Below are 26,257 nucleotides of genomic sequence, written 5' to 3'. Positions count from 1 at the left end.
GCCTTGGCAGGGAACAGCTCCTCTAGAATTGCGTTGGTTTCTTTCTCGGGGAGCCTTACAGGAGGAAGTTTGGCGGGCTGAACTGCAGCTGGTGTAGGGGCTGCAACTGACACTCAGTTTCCTCCTCCTGCAACGCGCTCTATTTCCCCTTAGCCTGAGCTAGCACCTCAGCGGGGCCAGGTGGCTACCTGGCGAGGTGACCCTGGTCTCCATGGCCTTCTCAACCTGAGGCTGCTGCCTTTGTTCAGTTATCATCACAAAGGGCAGGGGGATACCAAGAGATGCCCAGGGCATCAGCAGGTGTTACATAGATTCTTTGGCCCCAGGGTCAAACAACGCCTTTCATACTCTTTTTTTTTTTTTTAATAGAGAGAGGGTCTTGCTATGTTGTCCAGGCTGGTCTCGAACTCTGGGCCTCAAGTGACCCGCCTGCCTCGGCCTCACAAAATGCTTGGATTATAGGAGTGAGCCACCTCCCCTGGCCTCTCTGCTCTTGATCATCAAGGTTGATCACCCCGCCAGGACAGCCACTCATTTCCATGCTACTGGTCTCTTGGTACAAAATGCCCAAACGGACCATATGTGGCCACAGCCTAAAGCGTAATGAAACTGTTGCTGCATCTTTGGATGGAAACGTTCCCCCTGTGCAAACCAAGGCCTCTAGACCACAGACCCCAGAGCTGCAGGGATGGGGAACACACAGTCCCCAAGTCGTGGCTGGGAATGATCGCTACTGCTACTGCCTCTCCTGTGTTCCAGACCCATGTCCTCTACATACTGGGCACATAGCACCAGGGCTAGGCACAGGGCCAGAGGGTACAAGAGAGCTGTGTCAGCAAAGGACCCAAGCTCCCCCATCCAAGACCCTCGTCCCCACATCCCCTTTCTAGCTCACAGCTATGGCTGTGTGTGTGGGGCCCTTACGATGAAGTAAGAGCAGAGAAAAATGGCCAAACTCGATTCAGAGGTGGGTCGGCTTGCCCTGAGGGTGCAAGCTGGAAATGGGCTCTACTTCACCAAAGCCCTATCCAGGGCTGGCCTGGAAAAACGGCAGTGAAGGAAAATCCTTTGATTTATGTGGGTGGTACCTCATGGGGGATGCCCCACCCTCGCAGGTGTGTGGCCTCTCAGCTGGCACCGTGGCTCCCCGCTCCATTGCTCCATCAGGCTGGTGTTTCTGGGTGTTGTAGGATACGGCAGGCCCAGTGGATCTCACGGTCATGTGCCCGTTGTGGCATGTCCTCTGATGTAAAGGGGGTCCCTTTGTCCAATGCCATGTTATTGGTATCCTGTCTCCGTCAATCAGATGCTCTGTGAGCCCTTGGGCGTTAGGGCTGGCTGAGGTTCTGTGGACAGGAAAGGCAACTTTTTTTTTGTTTTTTTTTTTGAGACGGAGTCTGGCTCTGTCGCCCAGGCTGGAGTGTAGTGGCCGGATCTCAGCTCACTGCAAGCTCCGCCTCCCGGGTTTATGCCATTCTCCTGCCTCCGCCTCTCAAGTAGCTGGGACTACAGGCGCCCGCCTCGTCGCCCGGCTAGTTTTTTGTATTCTTTAGTAGAGACGGGGTTTCACCGTATTAGCCAGGGTGGTCTCGATCTCCTGACCTTGTGATCCGCCCGTCTCGGCATCCCAAAGTGCTAGGATTACAGGCTTGAGCCACCGCGCCCGGCCGAAAGGCAACTTTTATTTAGGACCAGATTCGGCGCTTCCCCTTCCAGGATGGAAGCGGTCTGTTGTGATCAGGTTGTCACCCAGTAGCTGCGTGGCCTCCTTGAGAGGCGGTGCTGTTTAGAGGCTTAGTGTTGAGGCCAGAGACTGGACGTTCAGGAGTGGAAGGAGCTACGGTGGCTGTGGTGAGTGAGAAGCCGTGTTGCTCCACGCTGATTCATTCACCCATTGTGCCTGCAGTGGTGTGACCGATGCCAGCGACTAGCCTGTGTCCGGTGGCAAGGCCATTCTGTCTTCTACTGGGGTGTTTAGTGCCTCTCGCATGGTGATGCTTCCTGGTACAAATTAACAAGTGAAATGAAGACCTCCATCCTTTATGCCCACTCCCTAGATCCAGCCACAGGTGCCTCCTCCAGACCTCATGGTCCCCAGCCTTCAGATCTTTCCCATCCAGGCTCCTGACCTGACCAGCCAGCCGAGACACTTGCCACCGCCCGTGATTCAGTTCATATTCTCATCTCAGGCCGCCCTGCCTCCCAGCACACCGATGCTCACATCACATGTGCTGCCTGAGGCCCGTGGGGAAGATTTTCCTTCACTGCCATTTTTCCAGGCCAGCCCTGGATAGGGCTTTAGTGAAGTAGAGCCCATTTCCAGCTTGCACCCTCAGGGCAAGCCGACCCATCTCTGAATCAAGTTTGGCCATTTTTCTCTGCTCTCCCTTTATCACAACCCCCTCCTCCCGCCCCCCACCCCCCGCCAGCCATAGCTGTGAGCTAGAAAGGGAATGTGGGTGCGAGGGTCTTGGATGGGGGAGTTTGGGTCCCTTGCTGACACAGCGCTCTCGTACCCTCTGGCCCTGTCTGTGCCTAGCTCTGGTGTAACACTTCCACCTTATGACAGATTGCTGCTGGCGGAGCTGATAGAACTCATGTTGGAGGCAGCTCTGGCTGCGTGGGTCTCCTGATGTCCCGCAGCCCAACCGTTCCATCTCTAGTAGGGCCTCGCAGCGTGCCAGAAGTTTTTTGCAACTGATGTATATTTATTTGCTGCAGATGGCCTTGCTCCAGAACCACAGGGTTCTATGTTATGCTTTCCCTAAAGGCTTTCCAGAAATTCCGTCTGACATCTTTCCCTACCACAGATATCTCTATTCCTATAGGATCTGCCAGGTCATACGGTCCATGTGGCAGGCTGCTTGCCTCACAGCCTGGACCTGCTGCAGGGCCCCTTCCACTCAGGATTCCATCCAAAGCAGTACCTTTTTTTTTTTTTTTCTGAGATGGAGTCTCACCCTGTTGCCCAGGCTACAGTGCAATGATGCAATCTCGGCTCCCTGCAACCTCCGCCTCCTGGGTTCAAATGATTCTCCTGCCTCAGCCTCCAGAGTAGCTGGGATTACAGGCGCCCACCACCACGCCCAGCTAATTTTTGTATTTTTAGTAGAGACGGGGTTTCGCCATGTTGGCCAGGCTGGTCTCGAACTACTGACCTCATGATCTGCCCGCCTCGGCCTCCCAGGGTGCTGGGATTACAGGCATGAGCCACTGCACCTGTTCAGCAGCAGCTTGTAATGTCACCCAGCAGATAAATTGAACATTCTTGGATGTAGAATGTGCTGGCTCCAGAATTATTCTTCATGGTGGAGGGTATGAGATGCCATCAATTTCCCCTTCCTCTCAAAGAGATGTCTGGCACACCCTAACCCACTGAATCCTGACATTTCCACTCATGTAGGGGGCTGCTGAATCTTCACGGGGTTGACCTCTGCTCCTCTGGAAGACAGGTGCTTCACCAAGACCTCTAGCGCCAGTGCCCGCTCCTCTGAGCCGCTAATTATGGCGCCATCAGTGCAGAGGACAAAGGTCAAGTTCTTGGAGTGGTCCAGATGCCTTTATAGTGTATTGTCATTGGGAGTGGGAGCAGAAGCATAGCCCTGGGTCAAGACTGTAAACGTGTACGGTTGTCCGCCCCAGGGGCAGGAAATCGTTTCTGGTCCACCTTCTTGACAGGGATAGAAAAGAACATATTTTCCAGATCAGTGGCCACCTAGGATCAACCTGAGGCCATGCTTATCCGCTCTAGGAAAGAGAACGCAGCGGTCACGCCCCGGCAGTGGAGGGTGCCCACTTGGTGGAGGATGCAGTACCCATGTAGACTCAGATGGCAGATCCTCTGGGGTCTGTCTGGTTATTGTGGAGGCTAAACTATTGAGTTAAAGGCGGGTGTGGGCTGGGCGCAGTGGCTCACGCCTGTAATCCCACCACTTTGGGAGGCCAAGGAGGGTGGATCATGAGGTCAGGAAATTGAGACCATCCTATCTAACACGGTTAAACCCCATCTCTACTGAAAATACAAAAACAAAATTAGCGGGGCGTGGTGGCGGGCACCTGTAGTCCCAGCTACTCGGGAGGCTGAGGCAGGAGAATGGCGTGAACCCGGGAGGCGCAGCTTGTAGTGAGCCGAGATTGTGCCACAGCACTCCAGCCTGGGGGATAGAGCGAGACTCCATCTCAAAAAAAAAATGCAGGCTATGATGGGCTGGCTACGTCTGCATCTGTAGGTCAGCCCCTGCCTTCTCTGTGCTTCTTTTTTTTTTTTTTTTTTATTTTTTTGAGACAGAGTCTCACTCTGTAGCCTGGGCTAGAGTGCAGTGGCTGGATCTCAGCTCACTGCAAGCTCCGCCTCCCGGGTTTAGGCCATTCTCCTGCCTCAGCCTCCCGAGTAGCTGGGACTACAGACGCCCGCCACCTCACCCGGCTAGTTTTTTGTATTTTTTTAGTAGAGACAGGATTTCACCGTGTTAGCCAGGATGGTCTCGATCTCCTGACCTCGTGATCCACCCGTCTCGGCCTCCCAAAGTGCTGGGATTACAGGCTTGAGCCACCGCTCCCGGCTCTCCGTGCTTCTAAGTACCATCCTAGTAGCCTGGTAGCATTTCTCCCCACGTTCTCACCAATGTGCTAAATTCTTTGTCATGAGAGGATGCACCCAGAAGTTCCTGAGGGCTGGTCCTGATGTTCTGTTGGTGTGAAGTCCCTTCTCCCAGGACTTCCTGAACTGGGTGAGAATGTGACTTAATCCAAGCTATTGCTCTGGTGGCCGGGAGAGAAGGGCAGGCCAAGTCCTGTGGGAGGTTCGCGTGGCGGTGAAGGCAGAGGTCTCTGTGTCATCTTCAGGCCAGAGTAGTGCTGGCTTAACAGGGAGGAATGGGAGAGACCCATTTTTTAGGCTCCGAAGGCTTGGGACGTTTGAGATTTGAAGTTTTTCAAGCGTGTTGATTCAGATCCCCACACCCCAAGTCTCAAGGTCCCCCTCTTCTGGTTGGACTCTGTCCTGGGCATAGCAGGCCCAGCAGAGTTGGGAGGAGCACACTCTCTGCTCCTTGGAGGCACCTCTGCCTCTCCCACCTTCCAGTTGCTTGACACGAGGGTGTCTTTCTCTGCTACTGTGCAGACCCTCACCTTTCCCGGCCGTCCTTTCATTCTTGGCCGTCCTTTCATCCTTTACTTCCACGGTCCTTTACAAGTTTTTAATCCCTACCCCGGCCCCAGCCAACTCTCAAACACTTGCGCTATTGCACCAACAGTGCCTTTTCTTTCACTGGCATTCCCTCTCAGTTCCCTAGTGGTGAACCTTTTCACAACGGCATTGTCTTCCGGGGGTCTTCGTGCTCCACCCACTCCCAGATAGACCGTCATTGCCTCTGTCAGGTGTTGCCTCTCCAACACCTCATTTTAGAGTCTGCCTCCTAGGCCTCTCTGCTCCTGACACCAGCTGGTTTTGGTTGGAATCTCTGGAAAGAGCAACTCCTAGAGAGAGGGGCAGCCAGGGTCTGCGGAGGGAGAAGCCAGGCTGCCCCGGGGTCTTGACAGCGGCCTCAGGGCCTCAGCCCATCCCACAGGGAGCCCTGGAGCGGGGATGAGCCTTCATTGTTGTCTAGAATTGAGGCGGAGCCTGGGTCGTTGTACTCCCGCGCTGGCCTGCGCGGTGGGGCTCTGCGTTGGAGGGTGATGGGAGGAGGACACTAATTACTTAGGATTTCTGGCACATGGTGAGGAGAAAATGCAGGCCAGGTTTTAGTTGACTTCATTACTTAAATTCTCCACATATAGCCTGCCTCTTGCTACCTGTACCCAGGGCGGGCCATTCCCCCGACCACACTCCCCCAGCGCCCGCCCTGTTCTCAGGCTTTGAGTTGGATGCCCCTGGGGCAGGGACGCTGTGTTGTGCTGGGCAAGGCAGTGTCATTCCCTGGGGGGACTCAACTGTGAGTCACAGCAGGCGATACTCCCAACAGCTCTGTGGGAAGGGGGTTGGTGGGAAAGGGGCTGGACAGAGTAAGGAGGGGCTGGGGCCCCTCTTCTCTTTCCCTAGGTGTGGAACCAGAATGGCAAAAGCCCCTCCATCACCTTTGAGTACACGCTGCTGCAGCCACCGCACGAGCCGCACGAGCGCCGCCCCCAGCCCGTCTACTACGGCTTCTCCGAGCCCGCCTCCGAGAGCGCTGAGAGCCAGGGCCTGGACGGGGCCGGGCTGATGGGCTTCGTCCCACACAATGGCTCCCTCTACGGCCAAGCCTCCTCAGAGCGGCTGGGCCTGGACAACCGGCTGTTTGGCCACCCGGGCCTGGACATGGAGCTGGGCCCGAGTCAGGGCCAGGAGACCAACGAGGTGTGCGAGCAGGCCGGCGGCGGGGCCTGCGAGGGGCCTCCCAGGGGCAAGGGCTTCCGAGGTAACCAGGAGGAGGGAGGCATGGCGGGGGGGCCCGGGAGGCAGCCCAGGGAAGGAGATCTTGGAGAAGGGGTCTCAGGCCCTTTGCAAACCTACAGAGGAGGTTCCTAAGAGCTGCCAAGTACCTGCAGATGTCCTTTGGGCAAGCGCAGATTAAGTACTTGGGATAGGTCCTTCTGTCCATGCATTCTTTGAGGTAGATGTGGTTATCCCCATTTGATGGATGGGGAGACTGAGGCTTAGAAAGAGGAAGTGGCTTGGCCAAGTCACACAGTCCACCGTGGAGGAGCTGGGAGTCAAACCTGGGATGGTTTGATCTCTCGCCCATCCCATCGCTCATTCAGCGAGCACCTGGTCTTGCCTCAGCTCAGACACCACGGGGAGCAAAAGCTTCGGGGGCCCCGGGTGCCCCTTGGTTGTGACCGTGTCACTCTGGCCTCTGCCTTTTTCCTCACAGGCCTCCTCCTCTGTGACGGTGTCTCTGTGTGTCCCTTTCTGATAAGGATATTTCTCAGTCCACGATAATTTCATCTCAAGATTCTTAACTAATTATATCTACAATGACCGTATTTCCAAATAAGATCACACTCCGAGGTTCCGGGGGCGGGGTATGAATTTTGGGGGGATGCTATTCAATCCACTGCAGAAGTCTGTCAGCAAGAGATGGTCCAGGTGGGCTTCGTGCCTCTGTCTTGACCGAATTTTGTCCTCTACTTGGGCAGAAGCCTTCCTTCTTGGTTCAGCTCAGTGTTTCCAGCCCCCCTCGTCCAGGTCCCCTCTCCAGGGCAGCCCTCACCCCCAGGGCTGGGGTGCACTCATGGTTGAGCCACCTGTCTCCTCTCTAGATCTCAACGTCACAGGGACTCCTCTCGCCGGGGACAAGGATGACCAAGAGGTTGACACCCACTTTGCCTCCCAGGAGTTCTTCTCGGCTAATGCCATCTCCGACCAGCTGCTGGGCACGGGCTCTGACTTGAAGGATTTCACCCTCAATGAGACTGTGAACAGCATCTTTGCACAGGGCGCTCCGAGGAGCTCCCTGGCCGAGAGTTTCTTCGTGGATTATGAGGAGAACGAGGGGGCTGGCGCTTACCTGCTCAACGGGTCCTACCTGGAGCTGAGCAGCGACAGGGTTGCCAACAGCTCCGCCGAGGCCCCATTCCCCAACATCAGCACCAGCCTGCCCACCTCGGCCGGGAACAGGACTCACAAGGCCAGGTAGGAGGCACTTTCCTGAGCACTGACCAGGGCCCTCAGGGGCAGGATGGGGCCGAGGTCAGGTAGAAAGTGAGGCCCCACTGTGGGGGGTCTGGCCAGAAGGGCTGGGGTCCTAGAGGTAGAGGAGAGAGGGCCCTTCTTCCTGGGGTTATCCACTCACTGTGGATCTGAGCACAGAGTCAGAGGCCTGGACTGGAGTGAGTTTTCCCCAAAAGTTACGTCCGTGGATTAGGATCCAGGGCTGAGCCCCTGTGTGTGCAGCTGATGCAGGGAAGGGAGGCTGGAAGGTAACAGCTCTGAGCACTCCTTGTGAGCCAGGGACAGAGCTCAGCGTTTTATATGCATGGACACATGCCGTTGTCACAACCGCCCTTAGCGGTGGGGTGGCTATTGTGGGCTCAGAGAGGGCTAGCGGTGTATTCGAGGTCACAGAGCCCGAGGACCTGGGACCCCTGAGTTCTAAGTCTGGACAGTCATGGCATACACGCCTTTAGGAGGAGGCAGAGCTCCAGGCAGCTTCCCAGTGCAGAGTGCCTCAGCCCCAGGCCTCAGCAAGAGCTGGAGAGGATCTAGTGGGTTCCTCCACGACCCTGAAATCAGGGATGAAGAACGAGGTTGGCATTGCAGCTGGCGAGGCCCATGAGAGAGTCCACCTGGGGCCAGGCCTCTAGAGCCAAGGCCGCAGCTGGGGCTACATGGGCAGCTATGTCTGGGGGCACCTGGGCAGTCACAGGCAGGGATGTCTGGACAGTCACAGCTGGGGATGCCTGGGCAGTCACAGCTAGACCTGGGGGAGCCTGAGGTTGGGAGCGTCCCTGGGTCAGGGGCCAGCTGTGAGCAGGGTGACCCCAGACCTGCCATGTCCCTACTGGAGCACAGTCCCTGGTGATAAGCTCCCCCTACCCCCAGATAGAGGGTGGGCCCCCTTGCAGGTCCCCACACTTTCTCCCAGCAACTCACGTGCGCCTGGGAGCTATTTTAAACAGGCGTTGAGTGGGGACTGGAGGCAGGCATGGGCCCACTGGTATTTGGTTTTATTTTCTGAGGTCCAGCCCAAGCCCCTTGACTTTAGACGCAAGCATGGCCTGAACCCGGCCTGGGCCGGGAGTGCTGACTGCGTCTTCTTGGGGCTCAGGGACTGAATCTGATGGGAGATTCAGGGTTCACTCTCGAGGTGATGTGGTTTGGGGCCACCCTTTCACCCATCCAGCCCTGGGACTACAGCAACAAAGCCAGCCTCCCTGGTGAGCCAGGAGTCCCCAGGGGATGCCTGCCCCTTTGCTCGAACTGTTTTCTGAGGCCCCTGAGATGCCTGGGGCTGCGGGGCACAGGGAGGATGTCCTGGACACTTCTGGCAGGCTCTGGGCAGAACCCTACTTTGCAGATGTGGACAGAGTGGGGCCCGGAGCCTCCTCCGGCTACCCCTCTTCCCGCAGGGGTGGCACAGGGCTGTCTGCTCACCCTTTACCCTGACACGCTCAAAGCCTCGGGTAGGTGGGGCCTCTGACTGGTTCTCAGGACTCGGGTGGGGAGTCCGGGCTTGCTTTGGGTACAATGTCTGAGTCTGATAGGGGACCCGGGGCAAAGGACAGGAGGGACGGACCCAGACAGTGCCTGCCCGTGGGAATGGCACTGCTCAAGCCTACCAGTCTGTGTCTTCAGCGTGGGCCCCCCTTACCTCCCAGGGCGGTCCAGGGCATTACCTGGTATTCCGTGTGGGAGGCACACGGTAAGGCCTCCCGTAAGTAGAAGCTATTAGTAGAAAATTGAGCCTCCAAGTGGCAGCAGTGGGGGGCACCTTTCAGGACCCATTGCCTGGGTCAGGGAGGCCAGCTCTCTGGCAGTCAGAGCCCTCTGAAAAGGTTTATCAGAGTAGCACCAAGACGTCACTGTGGAATTTGGCTTAAGGCATGGACACCATGTGAGTTGAGCATCTCTGTCTTCTTCTGGGCCTCAGTTTCCCCATCTCTCATTGAGGGGCTTGTCAGGGGGTGCCCTTAGGGCCCCCCAGGTCAAATATTCAGTGATCCCCAGGCCAGGGTCATGGCACAAGCTTTCTGATCATCAAGCCGCTTTGTAAAGAGTCTCTCCTGCCCCATCTTGGTTGACTCTTACCCTCCCCTCCTAGCCCCCCGCCCCAGGATATATTGAATTTCCAGCGCCTGTCAGGTGCCTCAAGGATTGATCAACTAGGTTGTCAGGCCTCAGAAAGTCCCCGAGTGCCGAGATGCCGCTGCTCCCCCGACCGGCCTGCCATCAAAGGATGCTGCCGCACAGGGACCGAAGATGGTCTGGAGAGATAAAGGGCAGAGGGAGGCAGCGGGGGAAACCACCAGGCCAAAATAGCCACGTCTCGGCCGAGTTGTCCAAACACAGGAAGTCGTGTCTGCTCAGAGAAGGCAAAATCAAAGGGGCAGCCCAGAAAGGAAAGGCTATTTTCATCTTTCCAGAAAAGCTTCAAACAATCAAGGGAGGGGCCCCTGTCACCAGACTCCGACTTTTGGAACAAGCGTCTGAGACACAGAGACGCGGAGTCCCTCTCCGAAGCCTTAGTAGGAGAGAAGAACAGAGCACTTTCTGGCTCGTTTATAAACAAACACGGTGGCTTCAGAGCTTCTCCTGCCTGGGGAGCCCGCGAGCCTGTGCCTGCCCAGGCAGCTGGGCGAAGGACCCCGAGGAGTGACAGGCGGTCTGGTGGTGACTCCACGGGCGTCACCAGCCCCAGTCTAGCAGCTCTGACTTTCACAGCTGAGAGGGGCAGTGTCTTCCTTCCAGATGGAGGAGAGCGATGGGTTGGTGCTTCAGCGATTTCCTGGGTGTTCCATTTCCTTGTGCTACTTCCAAGAACGGAACCTGCTAGGCGTTGCATTGTTGTGCAAATATATGCAGGGTTATGTTCGAGAGTTGCATCTGCTATGCCCCACACGTGCTGCTGAGAAGAGTGTGTGGGCAGCCCCTCCAGAAATACCTTTGGTGCTTAAAATCCAAAGGGTTATTTTGAACCAGGCCCGCTCTCTCTTGAGTCAGGCATGAGTCATGCTGCCTGCTGGCTCAGAGCGTGTAATTAGATAAAGATGGCGGATCGCCTCCATGGGTAGGGTGGAGGGGCATGGGTTGGATCTTTTCGTTTCTTTTTGTTCTTGGGGAGAATTTAAAGCTGTTGAAAGTAGGTAGGGACCTGGTCGGCACAGTTTAGTGTTTTCTGAATCAAACATTAAGGATTGGTCTTCCAGGTTCTCCCTTCCCTAAAAGGACTTACTCATCCCGATCTGGGTGCTCTGAGTGGCCCCCATTGGGACAGGTTTCCAGATTTTCAGGAAACTTTTGTTCTGAGATGACAGGGTCTTGGGAAATCCCCCACCCAACCCCATTTTTTTTTTGAGATGGAGTCTCGCTCTGTTGCCCAGGCTGGAGTGCAGCGGCGCCATCTCGGCTCACTGCAAGCTCCGCCTCCCGGGTTCAAGTCATTCTCCTGCCTCAGCCTCCCGAGTAGCTGGGACTACAGGCGCCCGCCACCACGTCCGGTGAATTTTTTTTTGTATTTTTAGTAGAGATGGGGTTTCACCGTGTTAGTCAGGATGGTCTCGATCTCCTGACCTCGTGATCCACCCGCCTCAGTCTCCCAAAGTGCTGGGATTACAGGCGTGAGTCACCGTGCCTGGCCCCCACCCCCGTTTTTAAAGCTTTAAGTTTTAAAGAGGGAGGAGAAGGCACTCTCCCCTTCCCCTCGAGCCCCAGGATGGGCTGGGACAGACTCTCCTGGCTTGAAGCTCCCAGGTGAGGGAGGCTTTGAAGAGACAAGCAGATCAGCCCCCAGCCCGCTGCCCTTCCTGGGCTTTGGTCCTCATCCCTTCTCCTTTCACTCGTCTTCTCCCTCCCTGCGTTTAGGGAACCACACCGGTGAACTCACTGCTGAAGCTCCTGTGGGTAGATCATTCCTGAGGCCTCAGATGTGTGGTCAAGACAACGTTCATCCCCAAAAGTTCTGCCTGGCTTTGGGATCCTCCCATTCCAGTCCAAGCAAAACAGAAGAGCAATCCTCACCCACTTGCCTAACATGTTGCAAACTCCCCGTTCCATCCAAACGCATGTCTCTATCACGGAGTCAGTCCGAAAGTCTTTCTGAATACAATGCTCTAAGCCTGACCACCCCCAGGTGACTGAAGGTCCCGAAGAAGGACCTGTGACCTGGCCCACATTTCAGCCCGGTGACGTATGGCAGCTCAGGGTCATCTCCAGCCAGCCCCTCTGGGCCCAGACGAAAGTAGAGTCAATTGGGCAGGGCTACCTGCTACATTGTCCTGTTTAAAAAGGAAGTCAAAGCTCGAAGGACCTGCTGTCCACCGTGCTGGCTTGCCCTCGCCCCTTCTCTGGCTCAGAGGTGGGGGGACTCCATGGCAGTGTCCCAGAGCAGATGCCCGGGCTGTGGAGCTGCCTCTGCCTCTGCCTCCCTCCTCCCCTGCCGAGTCCAGAACAGCCTGCACACTGGATGTGGAGCTTGGGCCCAGGCACACCTACTGGTTCAAAGAAGCAAACAGTCCTAACAATAGTTGGCTTTGGCTGCGTAGGCTCCAGCCAAGAATCATAGCTGGTGACTGGCGGGGACCCAGCGTGCCTCCCCCAACCCCAGCAGGTCTGTGCAGCCATGGCCAGCCCGAACTGCACTGTAGGCTGTGGCCACACCTCTGCCAGCAGCCGAGCTTTTTAATTTTGATAATTGGAAGCTGGATGCCTAGTGTCCCCCATTCCATCAGAGTCCCAGCTGGAGGAGGGGGTGGGAGAGAATTCTGGAACATTCTTAGCACATAAGGCACCTTCTGAGGTCCCCTCCCCGGTGGGAAGAAGGAACCCACTAGCTGATGTGAGAAGGTGATATCGAGAAGCCTGCATGTGTGCAGGAGCAACTACAGTGCTGGGGAGCCCACATTCTCAGGCCACCCTGCCCCCCAGAAGGAGCTTGGGCAGCTCCCATGCAGTTATCGAGATGGAAAACAATGTCTGTTCGATCCTAAAATGTGCCTCTCCGGAGGCACCTCATCCGTTCCACTTCAGACAGTGGGAACTCTGACTGTAGCGGGCGGAGAGTCGGCCTGGGGCCGACAGGTACGTGCTTCAGGTGAACATACCCTCCAAAGAAAACACACGCACCTGAAAAGCCAGTGCCCGCCGGTGAGACGTGGAGCTTCTCATCACCTTCTCTGCTTGATCTCGCTTTCAGGACCAGGCCCAAGGCGCGCAAGCAGGGCGTGAGTCCCGCGGACATGTACCGGTGGAAGCTGTCATCCCATGAGCCCTGCAGTGCCACCTGCACCACAGGTACTGGCCACGGGTGCCATGGGTGCCAAGGGGCAGCGACTGCCCTGAACCCATTTCCACAGACGTGGGCTGGGACTGTTGGGCCCACCCACTAGCTTGCAACCCCAAACTGCCCTCGGGGTGCTTGTCTGGTGGCCTCCTGACTTGGGGGCAGTGTGGCGGGATAGGAGTTCGGGTGTCTGGTGAGGCCACCCTCGTTCTCACAGTGTGCTAGACCGTGGGTGGGTCCAGGCCCCAGGGGGTCACCCAGTCCACCACCAATGATCCCTTGTCTGTTGCCAGTGATACCATGTTTTGTTAGGGCAAACATCCTTTGGGTTAAATGTAAGAAATCTTAGGTAGCAGAGATTTTACTTTTGCTTCCAGCAAACATAGGAAGAGAGTCACAGGCCCCTATGACCTATGAAGAAGGGAAGTAGGCAATTTCTAGGACCTCATCAGCAGGGAAGGAGTTAGGAGAGGGAAAAGACCCTCTGCAGTGGTTCCTGGACAGACAGATGTGTGTGGTTAGTAAGAGCTGAGCTGGGATTGAACCCACAGCTGTCTGGCTGCACAGCCACCATCGCCCCGAGACACTGGCCACAGTTGCTGGGAGCTGGACCTGCCTCTGCTGCCCACTCTGGTACCCTCCCCTGGGGGATGCCACAAGGTCGGATGTCAAACCCAGGACCAGGATACAGGGGCTACAGGGGAGAAAATGTGGTAGGGAGACCCCAGTGGTGGCTCTGAGGTCACATTTTATCTATTCTTGGGGCTTCATGTTTGGATGTAGAGGACACCCAGCTGCCCCTCAAAAGGTTTGATGATCCTGGCCCCGCCCCAGTGCCCCTCATTTGCAAGGGCATTTGATGCCCTTACAGTCTCTGGCCAGTGAGGATTCCATACAGCTGTGCAGTCTGAGCTTGGCCGCCCCCTCTGCAGCCCTGCTGGCATCTCAGGAGATGGGCCCGAGAGAGGAGGGGGCTGGGGCGACCATGCAGGCTCTGCTCACACTGGCCTTGCCTCTCTGGGGCTGAAGAAAGGGCTCCGTCTCCTGTTATAAGAGCCCCCAAGCAGGGCATAGCCACGGGGCATGCTGTGTTTGCCCCTGTGCCTGGCATTCTGGAGGGAAAACAAATGCTGTGGGCGGTGTGGTGAGCACCCGGCTTGGCCAGGCTTGCACCACCTGGTTGACCACACCACGGGCCCTGGGCAAATTGCCACATCCTTCCGAGCCCCCATTTTCCACGGGTGAACTGGGACACATATTTATGTCAAAGGTGGGTTGTGGGGATCCACATGAAACAAGAAATAGCCTCTCCTGGTCACAGGTCAATGGATGCTGCTGTTCTGAGGGTGGCTGCCACCACCTGATGCAGGGTTCGGCTTCCACCATACCCAGGAGCAGCTGGCCTTGGAAGTGAGCCGTGTGACCTGCCTTCCGGGCAGGCCCCGAGGGTAGCTGAGCTTGGTGGTGGGATATCAGCAGGGGGGTCTGCTTTGCCACGTCCTTTACGGACCTGACCTGAGTTCCTCCACACTTCCCGGCCAGGGGACTCCAAGCGTGTGGGCGTTGTCAGTAAGTGTCAAGCCTGTGGGCGTTGTCACTAAGTGTCTGCAAACATCTGTGATTCCTCCCAGACACATCGCTGGCTGGGGAGGGGATGTCGCTCGAGACGTCTGCAGGGTGAGGCAGCCTCGGTGGCGAAGGGCCTGATGGGCAGCCCTGTATGGAAGACGTCCCCAGGGAGGACACAGCACCATCTCCCAACACCCAGAGAATGGCAGGGAGGGGGCTGGACTGGGTCTGTGCAGCGTGGCCCAAGGTGCAGTGAGGCAGAGGACAACAGGAAATCAGAAAGACAGGTTTTGGCTCTGGAAGAAGGAAGCCCTGCGTTAGAGGAGGCTGTTCAGAAATGGAAATGAGCCACCCTGAGAGACAGAGAGAGAGAGAGAGAGAAAGAAAGAGAGAGAGAGAGAGAGAAAGAGAGGGAGGGAGGGCAGGAGGGAGGGAGGGTTCCGTGTCACTGTGGGAGGTGCTGAATGGCACTGGGCAGAAATAACGGAGTCAGGGTCCACCCTTTTCATAGCTTGTGTCCGTGCGGATGTCTCATGGATGGTCATCGGCGCACCCTCCATCCTGTGCTTCGCAAGAACCCAGGCACAGGGCAGTTCCATCAGTGGGGCGGGTCAGCCTGCCCTGAGCTTTGGCCACGGTGGGGAGGCTTGCTTTTAGATTTTTCTTTGAAGACACTCTTTTGGAGTCACGGCAACAGAGGGGCGTGAGTTTGGCCTCAGCTTGGGTCACAGGCGGAAATTTCTGCTGCCCTTTGACGCTCCAGGGCACCGTGGTGAGGACAGTGGATCCCGCAGCCCCAGGCTTCATCCTCCCCTTTCTTTTGTTTCAGGGAGGGGCTCTGTGGCTCAGGGGGTTTGAAAAGTACCCTTTTCGAGATGGGTGTCATGAAGAGGGTGCCCAGAAAAAACATCCTGGCATTTGATTCTCACAGGCTCACTGGAAGGTTCCCATTTTGGGAAGCAGCATGCTGAGGCCTGGAGTCTGGTCACGGTCACGTCACCCCAGGGAGGCACTGAGCTGGGACTTGGATTCCAGTCTCTCTTGACCAAGGCCTGCCGCGTTTCCACTCCATGACGAGGAGCGAATGAATAACCAGGCACTTGGCGATGGTCTGCAAGTCCCCAGCCCCGCACCTCCCTGGGCCCCAGAGCGGGTGTCTCTGAGGCCTGGAACATTCCGAGCAGACCTGGCCGGGAAGCCTGCCTCCCCCTCAGAGAAGGCTAAAGGCTGCACGGCCCAGCTCTGGCGGGAGAGGAACCGTGATTGCAGCCTGGCTCGTCCTTTACGGAAAAAAGAAAAAATCCCCTTGTCGGCTGCTTCCCAGGCTGTTTCGTTCCATCCAGGGCTGGGGCTTGGAGAGGCAGGAGCCGCTGGCCTGCAGACACGCGCCGCTGGGTGGCTGGGCTCTCTGGGTATGGGGAAACCGATTTCCTTCTGGGGGAATGGCAGCTGCAGCCAAGACCGTTCCATGATGCCCGTCATCCCGGAAGGCTGGGTCTGTCTCCAGTGGCCACACACACACACACACACACACACACACACACACACAGCAGAAGCAGCAAACCCTAACCCCACCCCAAGGCCGTTCCCACTGCTGCCGGCTCTCCCAGCATCATCCTGCTCCTGGGCAGGGAGCTGGACCTATGGGGCAGTTTGGTACCAGGCGAGGGTGTTAGGGTGAGGACAAAAGAAGCAGAAGGTGGAGATGTGGTCAAGGAAGTGGCACTGCTAGGTGAGGGCTGCCTGTCACCCACTGTGCCCCGATGGGATTACAGAGGACAGGGCACCAGCAAAGACACGCACACAGTGACGATTAAAGAAAGTTCAGGCCTGGCATGGTGGCTCACACCTGTCATCCCAGCACTGTGGGAGGCCGAGGCAGGCAGATCACCTGAGGTCAGGAGTTCAAGACCAGCCTGGCCAACATGGTGAAATCCTGTCTCTACAAAAATACAGAAATTAGCTGAGCGTGATGACAGGTCCCTGTAATCCCAGCTACTCAGGAGGCTGAGGCAGGAGAATTGCTTGAACCCGGGAGGGGGAGGTTGCAGTGAGCTGAGATTGCACCATTGCACTCCAGCCTGGGCCACGGAGTGAGGCTCCATCTCAAAAAAATAAAGTTCAAGATGATGCTTGCTAAGTCTGGGGCATGCCATAGAGGGCAGGGCACACCCAAGTCCCCACCGTGACCTCTGAGGGGGCTGACGGGGCTGGAGCGGTCAGGTTTCACTCCCACCTGCCGGTCCACCCAGCGATGGGTGGTTGCTGAACGCCTGGCGATGGGGGACACCTGACTGTGTTTGCCTCTGCACCTCCATGGGGGCCAGCTGGAGTGGACTCAAAGCCCGGACTCCGTGACGTGGGAACTGGGAGCCCAGCCAGGTTGGGTGGGGTGGGGTTGGGGTGCAAAGAGAAGAGCTCGGACCTGCACAGCTTAGACCCACAGTGCTGCCCTAATGCTGCAGTTCCACAAGCTGTGACTGATCCCCAAGCCAGAAAGCTGAGCTGAGAGGTCAGGTGACTTGCCCCAAGTCCTGAGGCCTGTCTGCTGGGCTCCAAGGTGCTGGCATGGCTTACAGGCCCTCCCCTGTCCTGAACCCAGGGGTCATGTCTACGTACGCCATGTGTGTCCGCTACGATGGGGTCGAGGTGGATGACAGCTACTGTGATGCCCTGACTCGTCCCGAGCCTGTCCACGAGTTCTGCGCCGGGAGGGAGTGCCAGCCCAGGTACCTGCCACCAGGGGCCCTGGGCAGGGGGTTGGAAGGGGGTGTGCGGGGCTCTGCCCAGAGAAGCAGTCAGACTTACCCCGCTGCCCCGTAGAGATGCTTTGTGTGCAGGGCCGTGGGGGCGCTTTGAGGAGGGGCATAGAGACCTCACCTCTCAGAGACCTTCTGTGTCTTCCCAGGAGTTGCAGTTTAATCTGTCACTGTGCCTCGTATACAGTAGGTGCTCAATAAATGCTTGCCACCATAGATTTAGAAACCATTCTCAACGTTACTCTATATTACAGAGATATCTTTGCCCCACCAGGTCCACTTGGCACATCTAGGATTTTTATAAACCCAAAGGGATTATTTCCACGATTCCATGCCTATTGGCTGTCCCTTGGACGTGGGTGGAGGCCTGTTTTCTTGACCCCTGGGCCTCGTCTCCTGCCTTGTGGACACAGTCAGACTGAGCTGAGTGCATCCTACCCCTAGTGACAAGTGGGGTCCCCAGATGAGCCTGAGGGTGCCGTCCTCCACCGACGAGGATCACAGGCTCCTTGGAGGCTGAGCCCTCCTGCTCCCTGCGCACAGCCACACTGCCTCTTCTTTTCTGGGCTGCTCCATCCAGGGCCTCCCGCGTCCTGCACGTTTGCTCCTTTCTGGGAAGGGCAGAACGCCCAGGGTCTCCAGAATGCTGCTAAAGCTGGCCCGGGGGTGGGGTCCAGCAGGCCCTGTCCTGCTCAGAGCCCATCAGCTTTGGACCTCTTATTCCAAGTCTATCTGCCTGGAAGACTTCCAAGTCTTGTTCATAACCCCTCCCAGCTCAGGCTGAGGGGAACGAGGTCTTTCCCCAACACGCTGGCCAGGCCCCCTTTCTGCACACAGATCCAGAAATGTGCCTTCTGCTCACTTCCACCCTCGTCAGAGTCCCATGGGGGCACAACCACCTGTGTGACACAGCAGGGCACAAAGGGGCAGGAATGCCGAGCCCACACTCAGGGCGCCTCCCAACCACCTTGCTAAGGTGCTCCCTGAAGACCTCCGGGGCCATCATGGCCCAGCCTGCACCCTTGGGCCTCGACACCCTCCTGTCCAGCTTAGCTTGTGGCGTGTAGTTTTGGACCACATCGGGGAGGAAGGGAGGAACCGTGTTGTCTCTAGGGGTGTGGGTTGCATGGGGTCCCAGTCGCCACCGGGGGATCGTTGAAGGCCATCCACTCCCGGGGCAGGTGGGAGACGAGCAGCTGGAGCGAGTGTTCGCGCACCTGCGGAGAGGGCTACCAGTTCCGCGTTGTGCGCTGCTGGAAGATGCTCTCGCCCGGCTTCGACAGCTCCGTGTACAGCGACCTGTGCGAGGCAGCCGAGGCTGTGCGGCCTGAGGAACGCAAGACCTGCCGGAACCCCGCCTGCGGGCCCCAGTGGGAGATGTCAGAGTGGTCCGAGGTGAGTGCCTGCGGGAGCAAGCCGGGGATCAGGAAGAGCTGGGGAGCTGGGCTTGGGAGATGGAGGTGGCTACACCTTCACCACGCCCCCCACCCCCTACCCCTGCTGCCACAGTGCACTGCCAAGTGCGGGGAGCGCAGTGTGGTGACCAGGGACATCCGCTGCTCAGAGGATGAGAAGTTGTGTGACCCCAACACCAGGCCTGTAGGGGAGAAGAACTGCACGGGCCCGCCCTGTGACCGGCAGTGGACTGTCTCCGACTGGGGACCGGTGAGGCCTGCACTGAGGGGTGGCTGGGCGTGCGGCTGGTGAGGGGACCCAGAGCTTTGCCTTGATGTGCCTCAGTTTCCATTTTTTCTGAGGCAAGGGTGTGAGATGAAGAATGTCCGACCAGCCTTCTCCCGTGTTACCATAGGAATCAAAACTTCTCTCCAAACACGTGACCAGCATCACCTTCCCTCTATCATCTGTTTATCTCTCTGTGTGTCTCTCTGCCGTTATCTCCCTATCTGTGTCTGTGTCTCTGTTCCTCTGTCTGTCTCTGTCTACCTGTCTCTGTTTGTCTCCGAGTCTCTCTGTCTCCCCCATCTCTGTCTCTTTCTGTCTGTCTCTGTCTCTTTCCCTGTCTCTGTCTCTCTCATCGGGAGAGATGCTCAGATGCTAGCTGGGGTCGCCTCTGGGTGGTGGGTGCACAGATCTTTTTAAGTGTGCTTTTCTCTGTGTGCTTTTCATCAAGCATGCATTATTTCTGTAATTAGAACAGAAAATGTTATTTAAAAAGTGGTTACCATGGCAACCGCTTCGACACTGCCTGGGAGCCACTCCTCTCCCTTGGGACTGACATCCAGGGCCCCCTCCTGGCGTGGCTGCCTCTCACTCGATGTCCCCTGCCTGTCCTCTCCTCTGCAGTGCAGTGGAAGCTGCGGGCAAGGCCGCACCATCAGGCACGTGTACTGCAAGACCAGCGACGGACGAGTGGTACCTGAATCCCAGTGCCAGATGGAGACCAAGCCTCTGGCCATCCACCCCTGTGGGGACAAAAACTGTCCCGCCCACTGGCTGGCCCAGGACTGGGAGCGGGTGAGTGCCCCAGAGCCCGGTGTCTGGAGGACATTTGGCCAGAGAGGAGAGCCAGGTGGCTGGGATCACAGATGGGTGGAAAAGAGGAATTCATTGCAAATTATGAGGGACCATTCCCTAAAAATTAGTTTCGAATACAAAAGGCTTAAAAGGTAGGAAAACACCTTTCAAGTCTCCAGATCCCAATTTCGCATGGCTCGGTGGTGTGTACAGAATTGGCATTGTCCCCAACGCCCTGGGATGCAGAAAGCTAGGGATGGGGGTTGTTCCGGCTGCCTGCTCCTGGCCCAGGGGCCTGTGCAACCTTTGATCATGACCAGTGTGTCTTCCCCACCCACCTGTCATCGTCATCAACTTGCCATTTCAGACGAGTTGCTCTCCACAAATTGCTTTCAACCAGCAGCTCCAGGCAGATCACTCACCAGATAATCTCGGGCCAAATTGTTTTCTGCTAAATTGATTTTGGCCAAATCATCATCGGCCAAATTGTCATTAGCCAATTTGTTTCAAAACAGATGGTTTTGTGCTAAATTGCTTTTGATCAAATCCATTTGGGGCCAAATGGTTATCGAACAAAGAGTTCTCAGCCAGTTTGTTATGCACCGGAGCATTCTCACCCAATTGCTATTGAGCAGACCGTTGTCACCAGAGTCGCCGTGGGCCCTGTATAGGGTCCTGCTGGGCCCTGGCGCTGACCCGCTCCCTCTGCCCCGGCCTCAGTGCAACACCACCTGTGGGCGCGGGGTCAAGAAGCGGCTGGTGCTCTGCATGGAGCTGGCCAACGGGAAGCCGCAGACGCGCAGCGGCCCCGAGTGTGGGCTCGCCAAGAAGCCTGCGGAGGAGAGCACGTGTTTCGAGAGGCCCTGCTTCAAGTGGTACACCAGCCCGTGGTCAGAGGTGAGCTCCCAGCCGGCCCCTCTGAGGTTGCCTGAGGCCAGACCTGAATTTTGATCCCGACCCTCCTGCCTCAAGCCTCCTTAAGTGCTTCCTGCTCCTCCCTCCCTGACAGCCTCTGTGAGGGCTTTCCTTCCCGGGAAGGCTGCTCAACTCCACCACATCAGTTGGTGCCAGAGCCAGCACCTCCAGGAAGCCTTCTCTGATCTTGCCCCTGGGATCCCTACGGCACTCATCCTGCGCCTGACACCACGGGACAGACAGACCCCAGGTGGGCGGGAGGAGCAGACTGGGCTGAGGCACACACAGGCTTGGCCCTCCGGGAGCCACAGCCAAGGCAGGAGCTTGGGATTTAGGGAGACTGTAACAGACATGCACCCCAGGTCAGGACACTGGCGGGGCCAGAGGAAAGGGCAATAAGTTTCCTGCACAGGTCTGGCCCCTCCGAGATTCTTTGACTCTTGGGCCCCCAGAATGCCCCAGCGTCAGGATGTCAGGCAGGACAGAGCTGAGATCTTGGCTGTCTTTGTAGAGGGGAGGAGAGCCCTCCCATCCTGGGGCCTTGAGGCATGTGTGGCCACCCTGGCCCAGCTCTTTGCCGGAAGGGTCTCCTCTCTCCCAGTAGTGTCATGAGGAGGGGTCCTTTTCCCCGTTCCTCAGAGAGGAAACTGAAGTTCAGAGAGCTCTCTGGCCCACTCAGGGTCCCATAGTTACTGAGGGCTGTAGCAGACATTGGAGGCCAGGCCTGTTCATGGCCCTAGAGTGAAACCTAGGTGGGGTGTGACATCTGCAAGGGAAGGGGGGCCTGAACCAGCTCATCCTGAGGGGTCCTGGGCAGGGAGCCCCGAGGTGGGTGGGCAGCCCTGGTTTCACAGAGGGGGTGGCAAACTGGGCGCCCCCTTACCCCCAGTTGTCTTGCAGAGCAAACAGGTTACTTTCACCTCCCGTGCTGTTTTCCCCTTCTGCGCCACTTCCTGTGGGGCCTCCGGGAGACTCCAGAGCCCCGCCCTGTGCCAGTGGGTGCCCCTCTGCCTTCTGGGCCCCACGGAGGCAGTCCCGTCTAGACTCCAGCTTGAATAACTCACATCGGCTGTGACACATCAGCCCTCCATGCCCCTTTCACAGCAGCGCCAGCCCTGGCGCCAGTCCCAGCCCCCTCCCACCTGGCGATGCCATGAGCTTCTGAGAGGGGGACCTGGGGGTGTCCAGAGGGTATCTGGGAATCACTGGGCAGGGGCTGCCATAGCCAGGCTGTTTACCTGGGATCTCCAGCTACCTGTGGCCTCAGTTTCCTCATGGGCCAACTCTGAATACCCAGGCAACAAAATAGGGGTGCCTTCGGGACTCGGGGCCTGGAACGTTCATGGTGAAGTGCCCCACTGTGTCTCAGGCCCTGGTACCCGCCATGTCTTGGTCACTGTGGCGGGTGGGTGCCAAATCCTAAACCTTATGAGTTCAAGGCAGAGAGTCCAAGAGTCTGTGAGGAGAGAGTGGGGACCCCAGTGTGGCCCTGCTCAGAGATTGGGGTCCAGGTCCTGGGCCCTCACCAGGCCCCAGGCTCTCGGTGCATGCTGGGTGGTGTCTGGCCTCCACCCTGACCCCCCAGGGCCTCTGCCTGCCCTATTGCACACATGCTTATTCAGGAGAGAGAACACACACTCACTTATTCCCTGTTGCCCGCCAAAGGACACCCAAGTGAGGCGGGGAGAGGCTAAGCGTGGGCCTGGGGCTTCCCGGGGGAGGCCTGGGCAGAGCCAGGACCTGAAGGGTGAGCCGGCTTTTGCTGGGAGTCAGCTGGAAAGACCACAGTGTGCTGGGTCATGAAGGCTCCTTCTGGAAAGGCTCAGCCCGGTGGGAGGGGAGAAGGGGAAGGGGCAGGGGGACTGACTGGGGTTCCAGGGCCCCAGGGAGTCAGCCCAGGTCTGTAGTTTGGGAAGAGCACTAGCTTCAGATGGGGGGGCCACTGTGGGGCCAGGAAACTGGGACCCACTCGGTGCAGGTACCTTGCTGGGTGATGAGCCATGGCATGGGGGGGCTATGAAGCCATGAAGGGGGGACCCCAGAGGGTGATGAGCCATGGCACGGGGAGACCGTGAAGGGGGGACCCTAGAAGGACAGCCTGGGGTGCTGGGGAGGAGCATCCTCCTAGCCCTGATGAGGAGGTGGCAGGGCTGGATGAGGCGTGGCTGGCACAGACGGCTGGTGGGCACGTGGACTCCTCCTTCCTGGCGGCTGCCCCCCGATGCCGGTGCACAGCAGTGGCTCAGTCAGTGTTTGTTCCCGAAGCTGCCCAGTCCCATCCACTCCCCAGGGGCAGAGGAGCTGGCACCAGGGCTGGCCGAGAATGTGCTGCTCTCCAGAGGCACGTCCAGAGGCTCCTCGGGGCCCTGCCAAAGGCTGATTGTCCTCACGCCGTCAGCGCCAAGCCGGCCTCTCCTCGCCTGCAGACAGTGCCAGCCCCCACCCCCTGGCTCGGAGCAGGCAGGCAGGCGGCAGTCTTTCTGCCAAGTCTTAATCGGTCCTCCTGCTCCTTTGCAAACAGAAGTGGAGAGTGGGCCCCAGGGCCAGGGCCTCCCACCCCGCCCACCTCAGAGAACCGAGGGCTCAGGTCCCAGACATGCCTGGGTGACGTGGGGTCACCCACGTGGGGGGGAGTGTGAAGGAGCCACCGCCTGTGGGATGTTGGCAGGAGGACAGCAGGGTGACTGGGACCAGCAGATGTCTCTGGTGTTCTGGGGAGCTCAGCGGGGTTTTCCAAGGGGAACATCTGGACAGGGAGCCACTGGAGGGGGTGGTGGCTTCGTGAGATGCATTTGATCGGCCCACAACAAACAGTCTGCACCACAGACCCAGGAAAGCTGGGGCCAGAGGACCCTCGGGGAGATGGGAGAGGAGGGACCACCCCTCACTGTGCATCTGGGGAGACTGAGGCAGCCCTGCGTGGGGAGAGAATCAGAGCCTCCTGACTGCCAGCCAGTGCCCGGAAGCCCTGGGAGATGAGAGAGGAAGGACCACCCCTCACTGTGCATCCGGGGAGACTGAGGCAGCCCTCGGTGGGAGACAATCAGGGCCTCCCGACTGCCAGCCAACGCTCTTTTGTCAGCACCTCCACTCAGCCCTGGAGCTGCAGGTCGGGTTTCAAATTGGCTTCCATGGGTCCTGTGTCAGCTAGGACTCACAGCCACCCGGGAAGGGTGGGGTGGGGAAGGGGGGATGCGCAGGCTCCTCGCCTCCTGCCAAGGCCCCTGCCGCACCAGGAGGCTTTCCCCAGGCCCTCTGTCTCTCCCACACTAGTGCACCAAGACCTGCGGGGTGGGCGTGAGGATGCGCGACGTCAAGTGCTACCAGGGGACCGACATTGTCCGTGGTTGCGATCCATTGGTGAAACCTGTTGGCAGACAGGCCTGTGATCTGCAGCCCTGCCCCACGGAGCCCCCAGGTGAGGAGCGGGGAGGCTGAGGGTGGGTCTGGGGCCTCCCAGGGGAGGTGAGGACAGAATCAGGGCCTGAAGGGTGAGCAGGCATTGCTCACGTTCATGGCGAACCTGGGAACCAGCTTGAGAGACCAAGGTGTGCCGGGAGTGGAGGCTCCCTCCCAGCATGGCTGAGCCCCACTGGGAGGGGAGAGTAGGAAGGGGAATGGAGGAGGCCTGACTGGGGTTCCGTGGCCCCAGGGTGCTGAGACCTGTACTTTGGGAAAAGTGTCAGCTTCAGATGGCGGAGCCACTGAATCCGGGATGACTCAGCTGGAACGGCCAAGGGCTGGCACACGGGGCAGGGAGGTGAACAGCTGAAGCAGGGCCTGGGCACCTGGAGGAGGGACAGGGGACAGGCTCCAAGGGGGTGCCAGGTGCAGGGCACGTGATGAGTTCTGCTTTGGATACATTGAGTGGTGGACGTGGACAGCCCTCGTGGACCCCTTGGGGATGCTTAGGCCTCCAGGTGTGGCATCTGTAGCTCCTCTAGGCATCACTCCTCTTGGGACACAGATCAAATCACCTGGTGTTCTCTGGGACAGCGACATCTTGGGGACAGAGATGGGCCAGGAAAGAGGTGGCAGAGAGCTAGAGATGGAGACCCACCATGGGGTGGGAGGCCCACTGCACCTGCCCCTGGAAAACTGCACGTAGGGGTCCTTGGGGTTTTCACCCCTTGGGCACCTCCTGAAACTGCCCCGCTTTGCCCTGTGTTCCTTCTCCAGATGACAGCTGCCAGGACCAGCCAGGTACCAACTGTGCCCTGGCCATCAAGGTGAACCTCTGCGGGCACTGGTACTACAGCAAGGCGTGCTGCCGCTCCTGCAGGCCCCCCCACTCCTAGGCCCGGCAGCTGCAGCCCCTTCCAGACGAAGACCCAGCACCCCTCCTGGGGCTGCTGCAGCTTCTGGGGCCTCCACAGACCCCCGTCCTGCAGGGCATGCTGGCCTGAGACGTGGCCCTGAGTCTCGGCTGTCAAGAGGGGACTTCCCACGGCCCATGGACTTTTGTGCTCCTGGGGCAGAGACTCTGGCACCCACTGGCCTCCCCCAGACAGAGCCACCCGTGCCGTGGGAACCTGTCTGTGTTCCTGTGTGGATCCTGTGTTTGTGGCTCCCACTCCCCAGCCCCCAGCAACCCCCAGCCGAGGGGCCCGAGGCCCACAGCCAGCAGTGGAGGTGTCTTGCCCTGGGCCTGCAGCCCACGCCCTCTCTAGGTGGCAGGGCCTTCTGAAGGAAACTTGCAGGCGAGCCCAACGTTGGGGGGCCTCCCTCCCTCGGAGGCCACAGGGTGAGAGGGACACAGGCAGCCAAGGAGGCCCAGGCGTGCTCCCTCCTATAGAGCCCCTCCCGTGGAGCTCTCTTCCCGCCGCACTTTCTACCCCGGGCAGAGGCGCTTGCCCACGGGACGTTTGGGGATGGACCGCGGGCTCCGCCCCTGCAGTCAGCGTCAGTGCTCATCTACGTTAATAAAGTGGTCCTATTTATGGCGGCATCATGGGGTCTCGGTTGCTTCTGGCTGGAGGAGTGGGTTGCCTGGGGGCTTGGTGGGCCCGGGCCTGGCTGTGTGGGGTCTCTCCAGCTTGCTGAGGCCTGGAGTGCAAGGGTGGGCCGGCGGGGGCCACAGCACCTGCTCTGAGGAGAAAGACAGTCAGGTGCAGATAAAAGGCAATGAGAGGTGTGGGGAGCGTGCAGGGAGGGCGTTTGGGGACATTGGGACTCAGGCGTCAGAGGAGGAGTGGAGTTGACATCTTGAGCCTATCAGCAACTGGTACAGGACCTGTGGGGGCAGGGGTCAGGGACCTTGGCTAAGGTATAGGGCACCCACCTCCAAGCATGTGGGCAAGAACAGAGGAGATGAGGCAGGTACTGGGGGCGTGGGGCCGGGCCCACCTCAAGCTCTAGGAAGCAGCACCGTCACTGCCATTCCTGGAGCGCATGGAGGACTTCCTGACCTGAACACAGGGGCTTCTGGGGAGGGGCTGCTTCGTTGACCCAGCAGCAGGAGTGGCTTTTCCAGACGAGAGGGTGGGGGAGAGCACTTGGGAAAGGAAAAGCGACACGGCTGGAGGATGCCGCATGGGAGGAAGGACCGGGCTGTACTGGCTGGGGAGGGCCCCAGGAGGTGTTTCTGTGCACACAGGGCAGCCGGGAGGTGAGCGG

The 26,257-nt window shown here is 58.3% G+C and overlaps 1 protein-coding gene across 2 annotated transcripts in view; it reads left to right on the top strand.

Moving 5' to 3' along the window:
• Nucleotides 1-25,589, top strand: part of ADAMTSL2 (ADAMTS like 2) — a 42,674-nt gene extending 17,085 nt beyond the window's left edge. For both annotated transcript variants that reach the window (XM_023188997.1, XM_023188998.2), the window contains exons 10-19: nucleotides 6,044-6,401; nucleotides 7,246-7,618; nucleotides 12,837-12,934; nucleotides 17,095-17,221; nucleotides 18,433-18,646; nucleotides 18,761-18,916; nucleotides 19,556-19,726; nucleotides 20,447-20,623; nucleotides 23,915-24,059; nucleotides 24,821-25,589. In XM_023188997.1, coding sequence (XP_023044765.1) covers nucleotides 6,044-6,401; nucleotides 7,246-7,618; nucleotides 12,837-12,934; nucleotides 17,095-17,221; nucleotides 18,433-18,646; nucleotides 18,761-18,916; nucleotides 19,556-19,726; nucleotides 20,447-20,623; nucleotides 23,915-24,059; nucleotides 24,821-24,939 — 1,938 coding nt within the window. In that variant the 3' untranslated portion in view covers nucleotides 24,940-25,589. The remainder of the gene's footprint in view (nucleotides 1-6,043; nucleotides 6,402-7,245; nucleotides 7,619-12,836; nucleotides 12,935-17,094; nucleotides 17,222-18,432; nucleotides 18,647-18,760; nucleotides 18,917-19,555; nucleotides 19,727-20,446; nucleotides 20,624-23,914; nucleotides 24,060-24,820) is intronic.
• The last annotated feature ends 668 nt before the right edge of the window (nucleotides 25,590-26,257 follow it).

The sequence above is a fragment of the Piliocolobus tephrosceles genome, chromosome 14, assembly GCF_002776525.5.
Source record: "Piliocolobus tephrosceles isolate RC106 chromosome 14, ASM277652v3, whole genome shotgun sequence".
In the NCBI taxonomy this organism is placed as follows: domain Eukaryota; kingdom Metazoa; phylum Chordata; class Mammalia; order Primates; family Cercopithecidae; genus Piliocolobus; species Piliocolobus tephrosceles.
This window is presented reverse-complemented; position numbering and strand designations above follow the sequence as displayed.